Consider the following 16,135-nt stretch of genomic DNA (forward strand, 5'->3'; position numbering starts at 1 on the left):
ATTCTGCTGAAGAAAAGAGTAGTAAAATAATGGTGGGGTCAATTAAATTACATTTTCCTGATTCTATAATGGGATAAAAGAAATTGTCTATTAAAGAAGGTATTAATATTAGATCTGTTTTAGATTATTTAGTACTCAGCTTAACAAAGTATAAAGTCTTTGGTTTGAAACCAGTGATAAATGACCTTTAGGAGTAGCTCTAATTCATTATTGCTGAATTATCTTATTTTGTTGCTTTTCTCCTATAATTCATGACCTTATTACTCTTTGAGTGCAATCTTCAAAATATATTTTCTATTTCTGTATTAAAATTTTACTGCTAGAGCCACTGTAGGATCCAGGCAACCAGATACAATAGATAAAGGAGATACCTTGCCTTATATCTTGTTCTCTAGCATATCATTCTATAATTTTTACTTCAGCCTTTTTTCTGATACTCCTATATATTTTCTCCCAGGGTGTCATAAGCAAACTCTGAGGATAATAGTTGTAGCTGCAGCTAATACTTTTTGAGCACTTAGTAAGTTCCAGGTATTGAACTGTTTAATCGTTATATACGTAGTTTATAGCAAAAACTAGATTCAAAGCTCAGCATTCTGACTGCAGAGTCTATGCTCCTAAGCATATAACATACCTGTAAGTTCAATATGGTAGTAACTGGAATGGGAATCTCCTGACTGTTGCCAGTGTACTGTAAGATACTTTCCTAAAACCCCCATGCAAGGATCCTAAAGAGGCTACAGTGACTGATTAAGGATATGCTTTTCACTAATAGTTACTCTCCTGCAACTAGCCATAATACACTTACAGAGAATATAAAATTATATAAATCTTTATTCTCTGTGACAAGTAAATCTAATGACTTTGACTATAGGAGGCTAAAATAAGTTCAGTCACAGAATTGACTGCTGGTGATATGATGTTATTAGGTACAAACTATTTTATATCATTAAAACAATACTCAAAGTTTCAGAAATCCATGTAACTTATGTATAGCCACTTAAAAGTGGTAGTGATTTAAGGGCAAGATCATAGGTTGTCAATAACAACTGTATGTACAGGTGGGCCTGAAGTGATTGTATGCAACTTAGAACCAGCTGTTGGGTGAACATATAGTTAAGTAAATTATGGAAATGGTAGCTCCATTGAAATTCCATTTTCCCTATCCAAAGAACTTGGGGAAAGTAGTTTTCAGAAACTGACTTAAGTTTACTACCAGATGGGACATACCTTAGTATCAGTTGGCCCTTGATGATTAGTTTATTATTTCATTTAACATTCAAGATCACAATTTAAGTGACACATTATTTTTTCAGGGATTCTGTTTTGCTAAAAGCTGGAAATTGGGCTAAAAAGTTTGATGTGAGGAGAGCTCTTCAATCTGAAGATCTTAGCATAAATCTAATTAGTTCAGAATATGGTAAGTCATTGAAATAATGAATACATGAATGTAAAAAATATGATAGCACTTAAAAATTTCCTTTATGTAAACAGAAAAACAACATAAGTGATATTGTGTAAAAATAATTTAAGTAAAATGAATAATTTTAAAGGAAGTTTCCTGTATTTGGGTATGTAAAAACAGTGTAAACTAGGATAATAAAATTAAATTTTCATCTGTTCATTTATAGACATTTTATTTTTTAAGGTAAATTTCAATTATTGTAGGAGCATTGGTTTTTACTTTTATGACAGATGTGCACTTTTTCATTTGTTATACTTTTTTAAAGTTTCTTTAAAACATTTTTATTTCCTGAACTTGTTAGACCTTTTAGTTCAACAGGGTATAAAATATAAGAGGTATAAAAACAAATAAGTGGTCTCATGCATGAATATATATGACGTAAGCATTTGTATGCTTTTTTTTCTTTTTCCAGTTGGACTTGATATACAGCGGAAATTTACAGTCTTTTACTTAGGACCCAAGAGATTTGGAAATCAAATAATTATACAAAAAAAATCAGAAACAGAGATTTCCCATTCTAAACATTCAGGTAGATCTACTGTAGCAGGGCCCAAAAAAGGTAAATAGATGTGTTTATTCCTGTTTTGCATTAAAGCAAATATAAGGCTGGGGATGGTATCATCAGGATAGTATTGCTTCATTTAGATTGTGGATACTCTGGAATTAGATGTTTAGGCTTTCTAATAATTGCATTAATAATACATAGTAGGAATTCTTATAGTTAGTATTTGTCAAATTGTGGTGATTTTTTATTTCTCCATCAGTTTTGAATGAAATCCTTGCCGGGTACAGTAATCTTGGTTGTAGGTTTTTCCCTTGCAGTTCTTTAAATATATCCTGCCATTCCCTTGTGGCCTGCAGAGTTTCTGCTAAAAGATCAGCTGTTAAATGTATGGGGTTTCCCTTGTATGTTACTTGTTGCTTTTCCCTTGCTGCTTTTAATAGTCTTTCTTTGTGTTTAATCTTTGTTAGTTTCATTATTATGTCTCTTGGCATGCTTCTCCTTGGGTTTATCCTATATGGAACTCTTTGCCTCTCTTGGACTTGATTATTTTCTTCCATGTTAGGGAAATTTTCAACTATAATCTCTTCAAAAATTTTCTCATAACCTTTCTTTTTCTCTTCTTCTTCTGGGACCTCTATAATTCAAATGTTGGTGCGTTTAATATTGTCCCAGAAGTCTCTGAGACTGTCCTCAGTTCTTTTCATTCTTTTTGCTTTATTCTGCTCTTCAGAAGTTATTTCCATCATTTTATCTTCCAGCTCACTGGTTTGTTCTTCTGCTTCAGGTATTCTGCTATTGATTCCTTCTAGAGTATTTAATTTCAGTAATTGTAGTATTTGTCTCTGTATATTTATTCTTTAATCTTCTAGGTCTTTGTTAATTGATTCTTGCATTTTCTCCATTCTGTTTTTGAGGTTTTTGATCATCTTTACTATCATTATTCTGAATTCTTTTTCAGGTAATTTTCATACTTCCTCTTCATTTATTTGGATTTCTGTGTTTCTAGTTTGTTTCTTCATTTGTGTAGTATTTCTCTGCCTTTTCAATATTTGTTTTAAGCTTATTGTGTTTGAGGTCTGCTTTTCCCAGGCCGCAAGGTTGAATTTTTTCTTCCTTTTGGTTTCTGCCCTCCTAAGGTTGATCCAGTGGTTTGTGTAAGCTTTGTATAGGGTGAGATTTGTGCTGTTTTTTGTTGTTGTTTTTCCTCTGATGGGCAAGGCTGAGTAAGGTGGTAATCCTGTCTGCTGATGATTGGGTTTATATTTTTGTTTTGTTTGTTGTTTAGATGAGATGTCCTTCACAGGGTGCTACTGGTGTTTGGGTGATGCAGGGTCTTGTATTCAGGTCGTTTCCTTTGTGTGAGTTCTCACTATTTGATACTCTCTAGGGTTAGTTCTCTGGTAGTCTAGGGTCTTGAAGTCAGTGCTCCCATTCGAAAGGCTCAGGGCTTGATCTTGAGCTGTAGAGATAGCCTTCACCATTCATGGCCACATAGAAGCTGGCCTTCACCCCTTGGATGGCCACCACATGCAGGCCCACAGGGATTAGATTGAAGAGGGTGTAGTCGCTGTTTTCGTCCTTGGTCCCATTGACGGTACCATCTGGGTGCATCTGCAGGAAATATCCCTGCTGGCTGAATACCGTTGTCACAATTCGTTTCAGCTGAGGTTCACTTAGGCTGCTGCTGAACCTCAGGCTCCTTCCAAAGAGACACTGCAGCATTTGTACTCCTTTCTTCAAAGAAAGCTCAAGAATCTTCTGGGGTGATTTTTGGAGAAAAAAATTGACTAGTTTTTTATATATATTTTCCCTTTTCATACCCACTCCATTCTTATGGCCATGTTAGGGATACAGTAAGTGATGTATAAGAATTAACAGATTTGATAAGACAAAGCAGTGACAATTTTTTTTTTATTATGGGACATTCAAATAGAGAAGTAGAAAGAAGTGTATATGTACCCATCACCCACCTTAAACAGTTATCAGCTCAGGGCTAATATAGTTTCATCTGTACTTCTGTTCATATTTCCCCTTATATCTTTTTGAAGAAAATCAGACATTATATTATTTCCTCCATAAATGTTTTAGTATATATTTGTAAATGGTAAGGATTTAAGAAAAAATAACTGCATTACATAAAAAACTAATGGTAACTAATTATTATCCAATACTGAGGTAATGTTCAAATTGCTGATTACTAATAAATATAGATATATCATCTTGATACCATCTAGATATACCAGATTGGCTCCTGAATCCTTTTGCTATGTCCTTAGTAGTTTTGATAGCTTTCGTGCTGTATGGGATGATATGATGTTCTAGGCTTACCTTTTATAATTCCAGCCTCAGATCTGTAATAAGCCTTTTCTCTAAAGATCCCTGGTTTCTTTTCATGATAAATAATTTGTGTGCTTGAGGAGCTCATTGCCATTGAGAGATTATCTCTTACCTTTTTCCATGCACAAAATTATGAAATATGTGATTTTTTGTTTTTAAAGACAAAATGCATAATTGATATATAGTTAAATGTCCAAATCAAATTCAGAGCTATAGTATTTATCCTTAAAGTCAATGATCTATATTCAACGATCTGTATCTCCTTTCTGCTATGCTGAGAAATTTGATTCTCAATGATTTCAAAAATGATAGAATGCCACTAATCTTCTTTATTCTACATTATACACACAACAGTTAGTTGTTATTTATCAGATTAATAGCACCAAACTGCACTTTTTTGGGGCTGCATCACACAGTTTGTGGGATCAGCCATTCACTATGTTTTCCTGACAAAGAAAAAAGCAAATCCTTGCTGGTGGAATATAACATAATCCAGAATCTGCAGATATATTGTTTGCCATACAATAAGAAATTATGAAACCTGCAAAGAGGCAGGATCATATGACTCATAATTAACTATATAAGAAAATGAAACAGACCTGTAGGTGATTCAAATGGTAGAGTTAGCATTTAAAGATTATAAAATAACTGTGATTAATATTTTCAAGAAAGTAGGAGGAGGAAATATATAAAATGAATGAAATGATGGAAATTTTCACCAGAAAATTGGAATCCATAGAGATTTAAATGAACTTTCTAGAACTGAAAAATGTAGTATCTTAAGTGAAGAACTCATTAGTTAGGTTTAATATTAGTTTGGATATGTTCAAACACAGGATTTATGAACTGTTAGATATATCAATAGAAAACATCCAAATGGAAGCCCAGAGATAAGAGAACAGAAAGAACACAAAAGAGTATAATACTCAAAATGCTAACATATGCATAAAGTCTGAGTAGAGAAAGAATGGGACAAATGCAGTATTCAAAGAGACAGGCTGAGAATATTCCAAAACAGTGAAAGACATCAACCCACAGATTCAGAATTTCAGCAAACCCAAGAAGAGATAAATGCACAGAAGACCATAGAAGACTGAAAATGAAGAGATAAAACATGAATTAACAATATCAAGAATGAAAAAGGTGATATCATTACAGATCCTATAGGCATAAAAAATCTGCCAAGATATTATAAATAACTTTACCAATGAATTTGACATAATTTAAGTAAAAAGGAACAAATACCTTGAGGAGAAATCTTACCAAAACTGACAGAAGATATAGAAAATCTGAGTAGTCTTGGCACTAGTAATAAAATTGAAGAAATTTAAAAAGATCTTTCCACAAAGAAATCCTGAGGTTCAAATGACTTCATTTTCTTATACAGTTAAATATGAGTTATATGGTCCTGCCTCTTTGCAGGTTTCATAAGTTCTTATTGTATGGCAGACATTATATCTGCAGATTCTGGATTATGTTATATTCCACCATACAAGAGATGTGGCTATGCTCCCTGGATCAGGAAGATCCCTTGGAGTAAGAAATGGCAACTCACTCATATTCTTACTTGGAAAATTCCATGGACAGAGGAGCCTGGTGGGCTATAGTCCATGGGGTCACAAAGAGTCAGACATGACTGAGCACACAGAACAGCACAGCAATGTAAAACTTACCCAAACTTTTTTAGAAAAAATGAATATTTTCTATTGTTTTAATTTTCAAAAGCCAGCATGACTTTGATTTCAAAACTTGGCCAGGACATTAAAAGAAACTATTCAAACTGTTCAAACTATTAGCAAGTGGAATCTAGCTACATATTTAAAAAGCATTATACAGTAAAGTATAGCGTATTCCACCTGTGCAAGAAAGCCTTGGCATTTAAAAATGGATCAATATAATTCTTACATTAACAGGGGAAAAAAACATGTGATCCTTTTTATGGATGTCAAAAAAAGGTTGACAAAAATCCAGTGTTAATTTTTTATTAAAAATATATAGCAAATGTTGTACACAACATTGAAATATTTTTTAAACTTTCCTATTTAAATGGAGAATGATGAAATGTCTTCTCTATTACTACTTCTTTTTAACATTGTGATAGAAGTCCTAGTCAGTACAACTATTTAGAAAAAGAAATATAAGGGATAAGGATTGGGAAGGAAGAAGTAAACTATCATTAGTTGAAAGCAACATGATTATGTACCTAGAAAATATAAAAGACTCTGTGGACACGCTATTAAAATTAATATATAAATTTAGAAACATCACTGAATATAGAGCCAATGTTAAAAATTGCACATCAAAAAAGAATAAAATGCTTAATAAATTTAACAAAATGTTAAGTTTTGTTAACATTTTGTTAACAGTGCAAGATGTGAGCCCTGCAAACTATAAAACACCATTGAAAGAAATTAAAGAAGATGTAAATAGGTGGAAAGATATACCATGTTTGTGGATTGGAAGTCTTAATATCACTAAGATGGCAACATTTCCCAAATTATTTCAAAAAAATCAATGCAATCCCTATTCAAAATTCCAGCTTCTTTTGACAGAAATTTACAAGTTGATTCTATTCTTACAGAAATGTAATGGACCCAAAATAGCCAAATCAGTCTTCAAAAAGAGAACGTACATGGAGACTCACAATTCCTGTTTTCAAAACTTACTATAAAACTATAATAATCAAGGTAGTGTATTTGTGTTATGTTGTTAGTCACTCAGTTGTGTCTGACTCTTTACAACCCCATGGACTATAGCCCTCTATGCTTCTCTGTTCTTGGGATTCTCTAGGCAGCAATACTGGAGTGGGTTGCCATTTCCTCCTCAAAGGGATCTTCCCAACCCAGGGTTCGAGCCTGGGTCTCCCGTAATACAGGCAGATTCTTTACCATTTGAGCCATCAGTGATTCCCAAGATAGTGTAGTACTGGTATAATAATAGACCAATAGAATATAATTGAAAGTACAGAAATAAATGTGTACATCTATGGTTAATTGATTCTGATCAAAGATGCCAAAATAATTCATTGGGGAAAGAGTAGTGTTTCACCAAAAATGGCTGGGCATCTGATAACCAGTTGCATTAGTTTGAACCTCTACTTCATCCTATACATAAAAATTTACTCTGAATGGATCAGTGACCTAAAGATAAGAGTTAAAACTGTAAAACCCTTAGAACACATGGATGTATATTTTCATGACCTTGGATTAAGCAGTAGCTTATTAGCTATGACACCCAAAGCTCAGGCAACCAAAGGGGGGGAAAAACAGATGAATTGGACTTTATCAATCAAGATTGAAAAGTTTTGTGCTTCAAATGAAACTATCAAGAAAGTGAAGAAAAAGTATGTGGGAAAAAAATCCATAGAATGAGAAAATATTTGCAAATCATATATCTGATAAAAGAGTAGTATCTAGTATATATAAAGAAATCTTACAGCTCAACAAGTAAAAAGGCAAACAACCCAATTAAAACTGGTCAAAGAATTTAAGTAGATATTTTTCAAAGAAGAGCTACAAATGGCCAATATACAACATGAAAAGATGTCCAACATCATTAATCAATACAGAAATTCAAATCAAAACCAGGGTGTTACCACCCAGTAGGATGGCTTTAATAAAAAAGATGAACAATGACAAATGTTGGCAAAGATGTAGAGAAATTGAAACTCTCACACTTTTGGTAGTGGGGATATGAAATTGTGCAGCTGCTTTGGAAAGCATTTTGTCAGTTGCTCAAAAAGTTAAACATAAAATTACCATGTGACCCAGGAATTCCTCCTTTAGGTGTATGTCCAAATGGATGAAAAAATCCTCATAAAAATGTGTATGTGAATGTTTATAGTAGCATTATTCCTAACAGCCAAAAAATAGAAACAACCCAAATATCTATCAACTAATAGATAAGTAAAATGTGGCATATTCGTTTAGTGCAATGTTACTCAGCCATAAAGAAGAATAAACTACTAATATATGCTACAACATAGACGAACCTTGAAAACATCCTAGTTAGAGAAGCCAGTCACAAAAGATCAGATATTGTATGATTCCATTTGTATGAATGTCTATAATAGACATATACATAATGACAGAAAGTAGATTAGTAATTCCAGGAGAAAGGGGCAAGTAGGTTGTTTGTCTTGTTTATACTACATTCTCCTTGGACCTTCATTCTGGCCGCTATTTTTCCAACAGCAAAATTATCAGTAGCTAGCGTAACCTTCTTTTATTCAGGCCAAAGTCCAAATTCCTAGAAGGAAAGAGATACTTCCATTTAAGAAAAACAATTAAGAATTAGGATTACACGGAGAGTATATAAAATCAAGGCTATCAGTAGTGATCCTTTCCCATGTACAGAAATGATCAAAGATAGCTGGACCATGTAAGAGAAGACTAAAGCAAAGGTACAGAAGGAAGGGAAGGTGAGAACGCTAGAGCTGAAGTTCTCCTGGCTTTCCATTTACTGGTTTCAGTCCCTCTTGATCCCTAGCTGCCCCACTGCTTTTGGATTCTGTGAGATAACAACCAAAAAAAAGCTGTCCTTTTCATTATAGGGGATTGGAAGGCAAAAATAGGAAGTCAAGAGATATCAGGAGTCACAGGAAAGTTTAGCCTTGGAGTATAAAATGAAGCAGGCTAACAGAGTTTTGCCAAGAGAATGCACTGGTCATAGCAAACTCCCTCTTCCAGCAACATAAGAGACACCTCTACACATGAACATCAACAAACGGTCGATACTGAAACCAGACTGTATTCTTTGCAGTCAAAGATAGAAAAGCTCTATATAGTCAGCAGAAACAATACCGGGAGCTGACTATAGCTCTGCTCATGAGCTGCTTATTGCAAAATTAAGACTTAAATTGAAGAAAGTAGGGAAAACCTCTAGGCCATTCAGCTATGACCTAAACAAATGCCTTATGATTATACAGTGGAAGTGACAAATAGATTTAAAGGAGTAAATCTGGTAGACAGAGTGCCTGAAGAACCAGATTGTGAGCAGAGGTTCATAACATTGTACGGGAAGTGGTGACCAGAACCATCCCCAAGAAAAAGAAATGCAAGAAGGCAAAGTGGTCTGAGGCAAGAAGGCAGGAAGGTCTGAGGAGGCCTTACAAATAGCTGAGAAAAGAGAAGTGAAAGGGAAAGATATATCCTATTGAAGGCAAAGTTCCAGAGAATAGCAAGGAGAGATAAGAAAGCCTTCTTAAGTGAACAATGCAAAGAGATACAGGAAAGCAATAGAATGGGAAAGACTAGAGATCTCTTCATAAAAATGGAGATACCAAGGGGGAATCTCATGCCAACATGAGCACAATTAAGGACAGACATGGAAAGGACCTAACAGAAGCAGAAGAGATTAAGAATAGGTGGCAAGAATACAGAGAACTATACAGAAAGGGCCTTAATGATCCAGATAACCATGATGGTGTGGCCCCTCACCTAGAGCCAGACATCCTGGAGTGTAAAGTCAAGTGGGCCTTAGGAAGCATTACTACAAACAAAGATAGTGGAGATGATGGAAAGCCAGGTGAGCTGTTTCAAATCCTAGAAGATGATGCTGTTAAAGTGCTGCACTCAATATGCCAGCAAATTTAGAAAACTCAATAGTGACACTGAACTGGAAAAGGTCAGTTTTCATTCCAATCCCAAAATTAGGCAATGCTAGAGAATGTTCAGACTACTATACAGTTGTGCTCATTTCACATGCTAACAAGGTAAAGCTCAAAATCCTTGAAGCTAGGCTTCAGCAGTACCTGAACCGAGACCTTCCAGATGTACAAGCTGGATTTAGAAAAGGCAAAGGAACCAGAGATCAAATTGCCAACATCCACTGGATCATAAAAAAAATCAAAGGAATTCCAAAAAAGACATCTGCTTCATTGACTACACTAAAGCCTTTGATTGTGTGGACCACAACAAACTGTGGAAAATCCTTAAAGATACGGGAGTATCAGACCACCTTACCTGTCTCCTGAGAAACCTGTATGCAGGACAAGAAGCAACAGTTAGAACTGGACATGGAACAATGGATGGTTCCAAATTGGGAAAGGAGTACATCAAGGCTATGTATTGTCACCCTGATTATTTAACTTATATGAAGAGTACATCATGCAAAATGGCAGGCTGGAAGACTCAAGCTGGAATCAAAATTGCTGGGAGAAATATTGACAACCTCAGGTATGCAGATGGTACAACTCTAATGGCAGAAAATGAAGATGAACTAAAGAGCCTTTTGATAATGGTGAAAGAGAAGAGTGAAAAAAACTGACTTAAAACTCAGTGTTCAAAAAACGAAGTTCATGGCCTCCAGGCTAATCACTTCATGGCAAATAGATGAAAGAAAAGTGGAAACAGTCACATATTTTATTTTCTTGGGCTCCAAAGACACTGCGGATAGTGACTGCAGCCACAAAATTAAAAGAGGATTGCCCCTTGGATGAAAAGCTATGACAAACCTAGACAGCATATTAAAAAGCCAGAGACATCACTTTGCCAGCAAAGGTCGGTATAGTCAAAGCTAAGGTTTTTCCAGTAGTCATGTACAGATGTGAGAGTTGGACCATAAAGAATGCTGAGCACTGGAGAAGACTCTTGAGAATCCCTTGGACAGCACGGAGATCAAACCAGTCAATCCTAAAGGAAATCAACCCTGAATACTCTTTGGAGGGACTGATGCTGAAGCTGAAGCTCCAGTACTACTGGAAAAGACTGTTAGGAAAGATTGAGGGCAGGAGGAGTAGGGTGAGTCAGAGGAGGAGATGGTTGGATGGCATCATGGACTCAATGGACATGAGTTTGCACAAATTCCGGGAGATAGTAAAGGACAAAGAAGCCTGGTGTGCTGCAGTTCATGGAGTCACAAGGAGTCCGGCTTGACTTGTTGACTGATCAACAATGTAATACATTTCCACCACACCCACAGGGGGTTTCTTATTGTAGCTGTTTTTGTTTAAAATAGCTTGAATTGTTTTGTTGCTTGCAACTGTAGTGAAAATTAGGATGTTTACTATACTTAGTATTAGCATGAGACTTTTTAAGAGCAAAAGTCCCCCAGATTTTCAGTATGACCCTGTAGAAAACAGATCAAAGATGCCACCTATCAGGCAAGTGTTTTATTATACACATAGCCCATTCATATGCACATATTATATATACAACCATCCCATTATACATTCTGATTTATACAGTCAGATTGTATTTGAAATATACATTATATCTGAATTATATCTGAGTTATACATCCTGGATATATAATTCAGTTCTTATATACAAATCAAATATCCCCAAATAAAGATGTATAATTATCTCTTCATGTATGACATACATACACTACCTGCATTTTCTTTCTCAGTAAACTTACACAATGATGGAATCATAGATTTACCCTACTAAGGTTGTGAAAATAGCCTTTCAAAACAATACAAATTTCTGTTTTTCTGACCTCTTGTCTGACCATATTATTAAATGTTAAAATATTTAGTTCAGAAAATCTAGTTGCGTAAATGATTGTTTCCAAATGTGCTTTCAGTTTCAACAATTATTTTATTATTTTATTTTGTCAAATTGTAGAACCATATTTAGACAAAAGTATGCACCTTAGAGTAACATAATAGAATTTAAAATTCTTATTATGCTTCCTATAACACTTTGAAAACATTTTTTAGCTGTAGTTATAGTCCAAGAGATAAAAATTTTTGTAAATTTTAAGGAAAAATATTTTTGCTATTTTTTTAAGATCAGATAGTGTGAAAATACACATTTTCAGTTGTAAAAATTGTTTTAACTTTTATTCTTAGCATTTAAACTTCTTATCCTTTAAGAAGCACAAGCTGGTTGGATGGCATTACTGACTCAATGGACATAAGCTTGAGTAATCTCCGGGAGTTGGTGATAGACAGGGAGGCCTGGCGTGATCGCAGAGTTGGACACAACTGAGCGACTGAACTGAACTGAACTGATACTTTAAATGCATTCTCAAATAGAAGTATGGGCTTTGTTTCATTTGAATAAAATTAATTTGACATTAATAAGTTCATTTGCATTGGCTATGCCTTTTGAGTATGAAAATTTAATGTATTTGAAGAATGCAAGGATAATATCAGTGCCCAAGCACTTCGGAAGTGTGTACATTTAAATACTAGTCAAAAGGCAGTCTGCTTTTCTTTATAGTTTTCAGTGTATATATTCATTAAATTGCAAATCAAGGACTCCAATTCATCAGTGTTACCCTTTTTTTTGATAAATAACAAAATGATAGTATAATATTTGACAAAAATTAAAAGGAGATTTGTCTTCTCATTTAAAAAGTAAAATTATAAAGTGCATAAATGTGATTAGCATATATCAGGAACTACAAAATGAAAGTAATGTTCTTTTAAAAATATTAACTCCAGAAGCTTATGAACATCCAAATTATTTGAATTTATAGTTAAGAGGGGGGCTTCTCAGGTGGCAGTAGTGCTAAAGAATCCAGCTGCCAATAGAGGAGACAGAAGAGGTGTGGGTTCTGTCCCTGGGTTGGGAAGCTCCCCTGGAAGAGGGCATGGCAGCTCACTCCAGTATTCTTGCCTGGAGAATCCCATGGACAGAGGAGCCTGGCGGGCTATAGTACATGGGGTCACAAAGAGTTCAATATGACTGATGCACACGTGCACACATAGTTAGGATGTGAACCTAAATATGGCAAGGATGCCTCCTATTTTTAATTTGTTTTTTTCTAGATTTTTAAAAAAATCTTACCTGACCTTACCTTATTGGTCATTATTGACCTTGTTAAAGTAATTTTATGTATTCACTTCAAATGCATTTCTATTTCACATTAATGATTTCTTTTGCTTTAAATACTTGGAACTGGAGCTTTAAAAACATATAAATTAATATATTATGTGGCAGAACTAAGAAAATGCATACATTTCAGATTTTGATAATGATGGAGTATGGGATCTGTTAATTTGATACCTAAATGTACATCTTATGTCAAGTTTCTCTCAGAACCTTATTTTTCCAGTTATAAATCTCTGTAAGCTTGTGTTTGTTAATAAGACAAATTCAGCAATTCTCAGAACTTAGGGAGTGGAGTGTGGGTGGAGGAGCACTTATGTTTTTGAAGTATCATTTCTAAAAGAAATATAGAAGTTTCTGTCACTTAGGTAATATCCATAGGTTAGTATTCTATAAACTAACTGGAATAAAGCTCTCATTCCTAGCAAGACTTGTCAACTCTTTCAACTCTGCCTTGAAATTTTGGGGTGTCCCCAGAATCTATATAATTAGACTTGCAGATCCTAGTTATAATTTCCACCACTGGTAACAAATGTGTATAGTCATTGTGCACCATCGTGTGGTAATGTTTATAAGTTCATCTATTAGATGTTGTTGGATAAGGGACAAAGTGACTCCTTATCCCTTACTGCAAAACAACCTGCAAGGCATTTCCTCCTATTCTTCCCACCCTATAAACCATGGATTCCTTCCCTAAGTAAATTCAGTTCTGTTCAGTTGCTCAGTCATGTCCGACTCTTTGCAACCCCATGGACTGCAGCAGGCCAGGTTTCCCTGTCATCACCAACTCCCGGAGCTTGCTGAAACTCATGTCTGAGTCGGTGATGCCATCCAACAATCTCATCCCCTGTCATCCCCTTCTCCTGGCTTCAATCTTTCCCAGCATCAGGGTCTTTTCCAGTGAGTCAGTTCTTTGCATCAGGTGGCCAAAGTATTGGAGTTTCAGCTTCAACATCAGTCCTTCCAATGAGTATTCAGGACTGATTTCCTTTAGGATGGACTGGTTGGATCTCCTTGCAGTCCAAGGGACTCTCAAGAGTCTTCTCCAACACCACAGTTCAAAAGCATCAGTTCTTTGGCACTCAGCTTTCTTTATGGTCCAGCCCTCACATCCATACATGACTACTGGAAAAACCATAGCCTTGACTAGACAGAATTTTGTTGGCAAAGTAATGTCTCTGCTTTTTAATATGCTGTCTAGGTTGGTCATAGCTTTTCTTCCAAGGAGCAAGCGTCTTTTAATTTCATGGCTGCAGTCACCATCTGCAGTGATTTTGGAGCCCAAGAAAATAATGTCTCTCACTGTTTCCATTGTTTCCCCATCTATTTGCCATGAAGTTATGGGACCTGATGCCATGATGCCATGATCTTAGTTTTCTGAATGTTGAGTTTTAAGCCAGCTTTTTTGCTTTCCTCTTCCACTTTGATCAAGTAAGTAATTACTTGATAAAATTTCATCACTAAGTAAATTAAATGCATCATATGGGGGGAGAAGTAAGGCAACTGCTATAACCAGTAAAGCAGGGTGGTTGAGAGATCAGCCTCTGGAGTTTGATTACCTGAATTGTTCTGAATTTTACCTAATCTAATTACCTGAATTAATCTGAATTTTACCTACTCTGATTACCTAAATTGATCTGAAATTTGCTACTTATTATTGCATAGTCTTGAACATGTTAGTTCACCTCTTTGTGAATTAATTTTCTCATCTGTGAAGATATAATAGGACTGCCGCATAGGCAGACAACCATGGATAAAGAGATATTCAAAGAAAATTTGGAACATGTGAAAGAAAGCCCCAAATAAGTAAACAGAAAGTGGATAAAAGAAAAATAGGATAATTCACAGATGTAATATAAACAGATTAGTAATCTCAGACAAATTGAAGATTAAATTGCAACTATAAAACAATAGGATACCATGAAAAAAAATCAATTAGAGAAGAGTGAGCACAGGGAAGTAAAAACTATGATTCAAAAAAAAAAACATAGCCTAGCTGGAGGGCCAGAAGATAAAGTCAGTATAATCTGAATGAAAGCAAAAACGATCAGAGACAGGAAACATGAGACAGGAGGGCAATCTGCAGCCTGATACCCAACTAATAAGAGTTCCAGAAACACAGAAAAAGCAAATCAGAAGAAATAATTTGAGAAGATTTTCTAGACTTAAAGCGAGGCATAAGTCTGCACATCAAAAGGGTTTATTTATGGCTTCCTAGATGGCACTACTGGTGAAGAACCCACCTGTCAATGCAGGAGACTTAAGAGACATGCTGGTTCCATCCCCAGATCAGGAAGACCCCCAGGAGGAGGGCATGGCAGCCCACTCCAGTATTCTTGCCTGGAGAATCCCATGGACAGAGAAGCCATGGGAGGCAGGTTATAGTCCACAGTGTTGCACAGAGTCAGACATGACTAAAGCAACTTAGCACAATGCTAGTTAGGATGAATGAAAGAAGACCTACAAAGAAGACAACATTTCAGAGCATCATGGATAGAGAAAAAATCATAAATGCTTCTAAGGAACAAAAATCGAAATAGTTTAGTGTTTTCTTCAGCAATACTGGATGCTAGAAGACAGTGGACTTAAAAGTCCAGGGGAAAAAAATGATTTCCAACCCTGTGTTCTATACCTAGCCAAACTATTAATTAAGTGTCAAAGTAAAGATATCTTAATATATTCAATTATTCAGAAATTTTAACTTTCATACATCCTTTCTCAGGCAGTTGTTCAAGGATAAGCACAATCAAACAAAACAGTTAAACAATAAAGAAAAAGTCAAAGAATCCAGCAATAGTAGATTCAACCCAGGAGCTTAATGAAAGGAAGTTCCAGGATGACAACTATAGTACAGGCCTAGATTGCATTGGGAGGAGGTTGGAGGGCTCTAGAAAAGAGATAACTATTGAGGGGGAGTAAGCGGGCAAGGTGTTTTCATGTAGTTGTCCTTATCTTTGGAATATTGAATGAACTAATAAGGAAACTTAAGGTAGACATTGCTAGACTAAAAGGAAGGCAGTAAAGCTTCAGGGAAAATAAAATATTGCTC

At 35.3% G+C, this 16,135-nt stretch overlaps 1 protein-coding gene across 1 annotated transcript in view; it reads left to right on the plus strand.

The window, feature by feature from the left end:
* HFM1 (helicase for meiosis 1) overlaps positions 1–16,135 on the plus strand; it is a 203,876-nt gene that overhangs the window by 163,473 nt on the left and 24,268 nt on the right. The window contains exons 30-31 of the mRNA XM_061168448.1: positions 1,317–1,420; positions 1,878–2,024. Of these exons, the coding sequence (XP_061024431.1) occupies positions 1,317–1,420; positions 1,878–2,024 (251 nt within the window). The remainder of the gene's footprint in view (positions 1–1,316; positions 1,421–1,877; positions 2,025–16,135) is intronic.

The sequence above is a fragment of the Dama dama genome, chromosome 20 (assembly GCF_033118175.1).
Source record: "Dama dama isolate Ldn47 chromosome 20, ASM3311817v1, whole genome shotgun sequence".
Classification (NCBI taxonomy): Eukaryota; Metazoa; Chordata; class Mammalia; order Artiodactyla; family Cervidae; genus Dama; species Dama dama.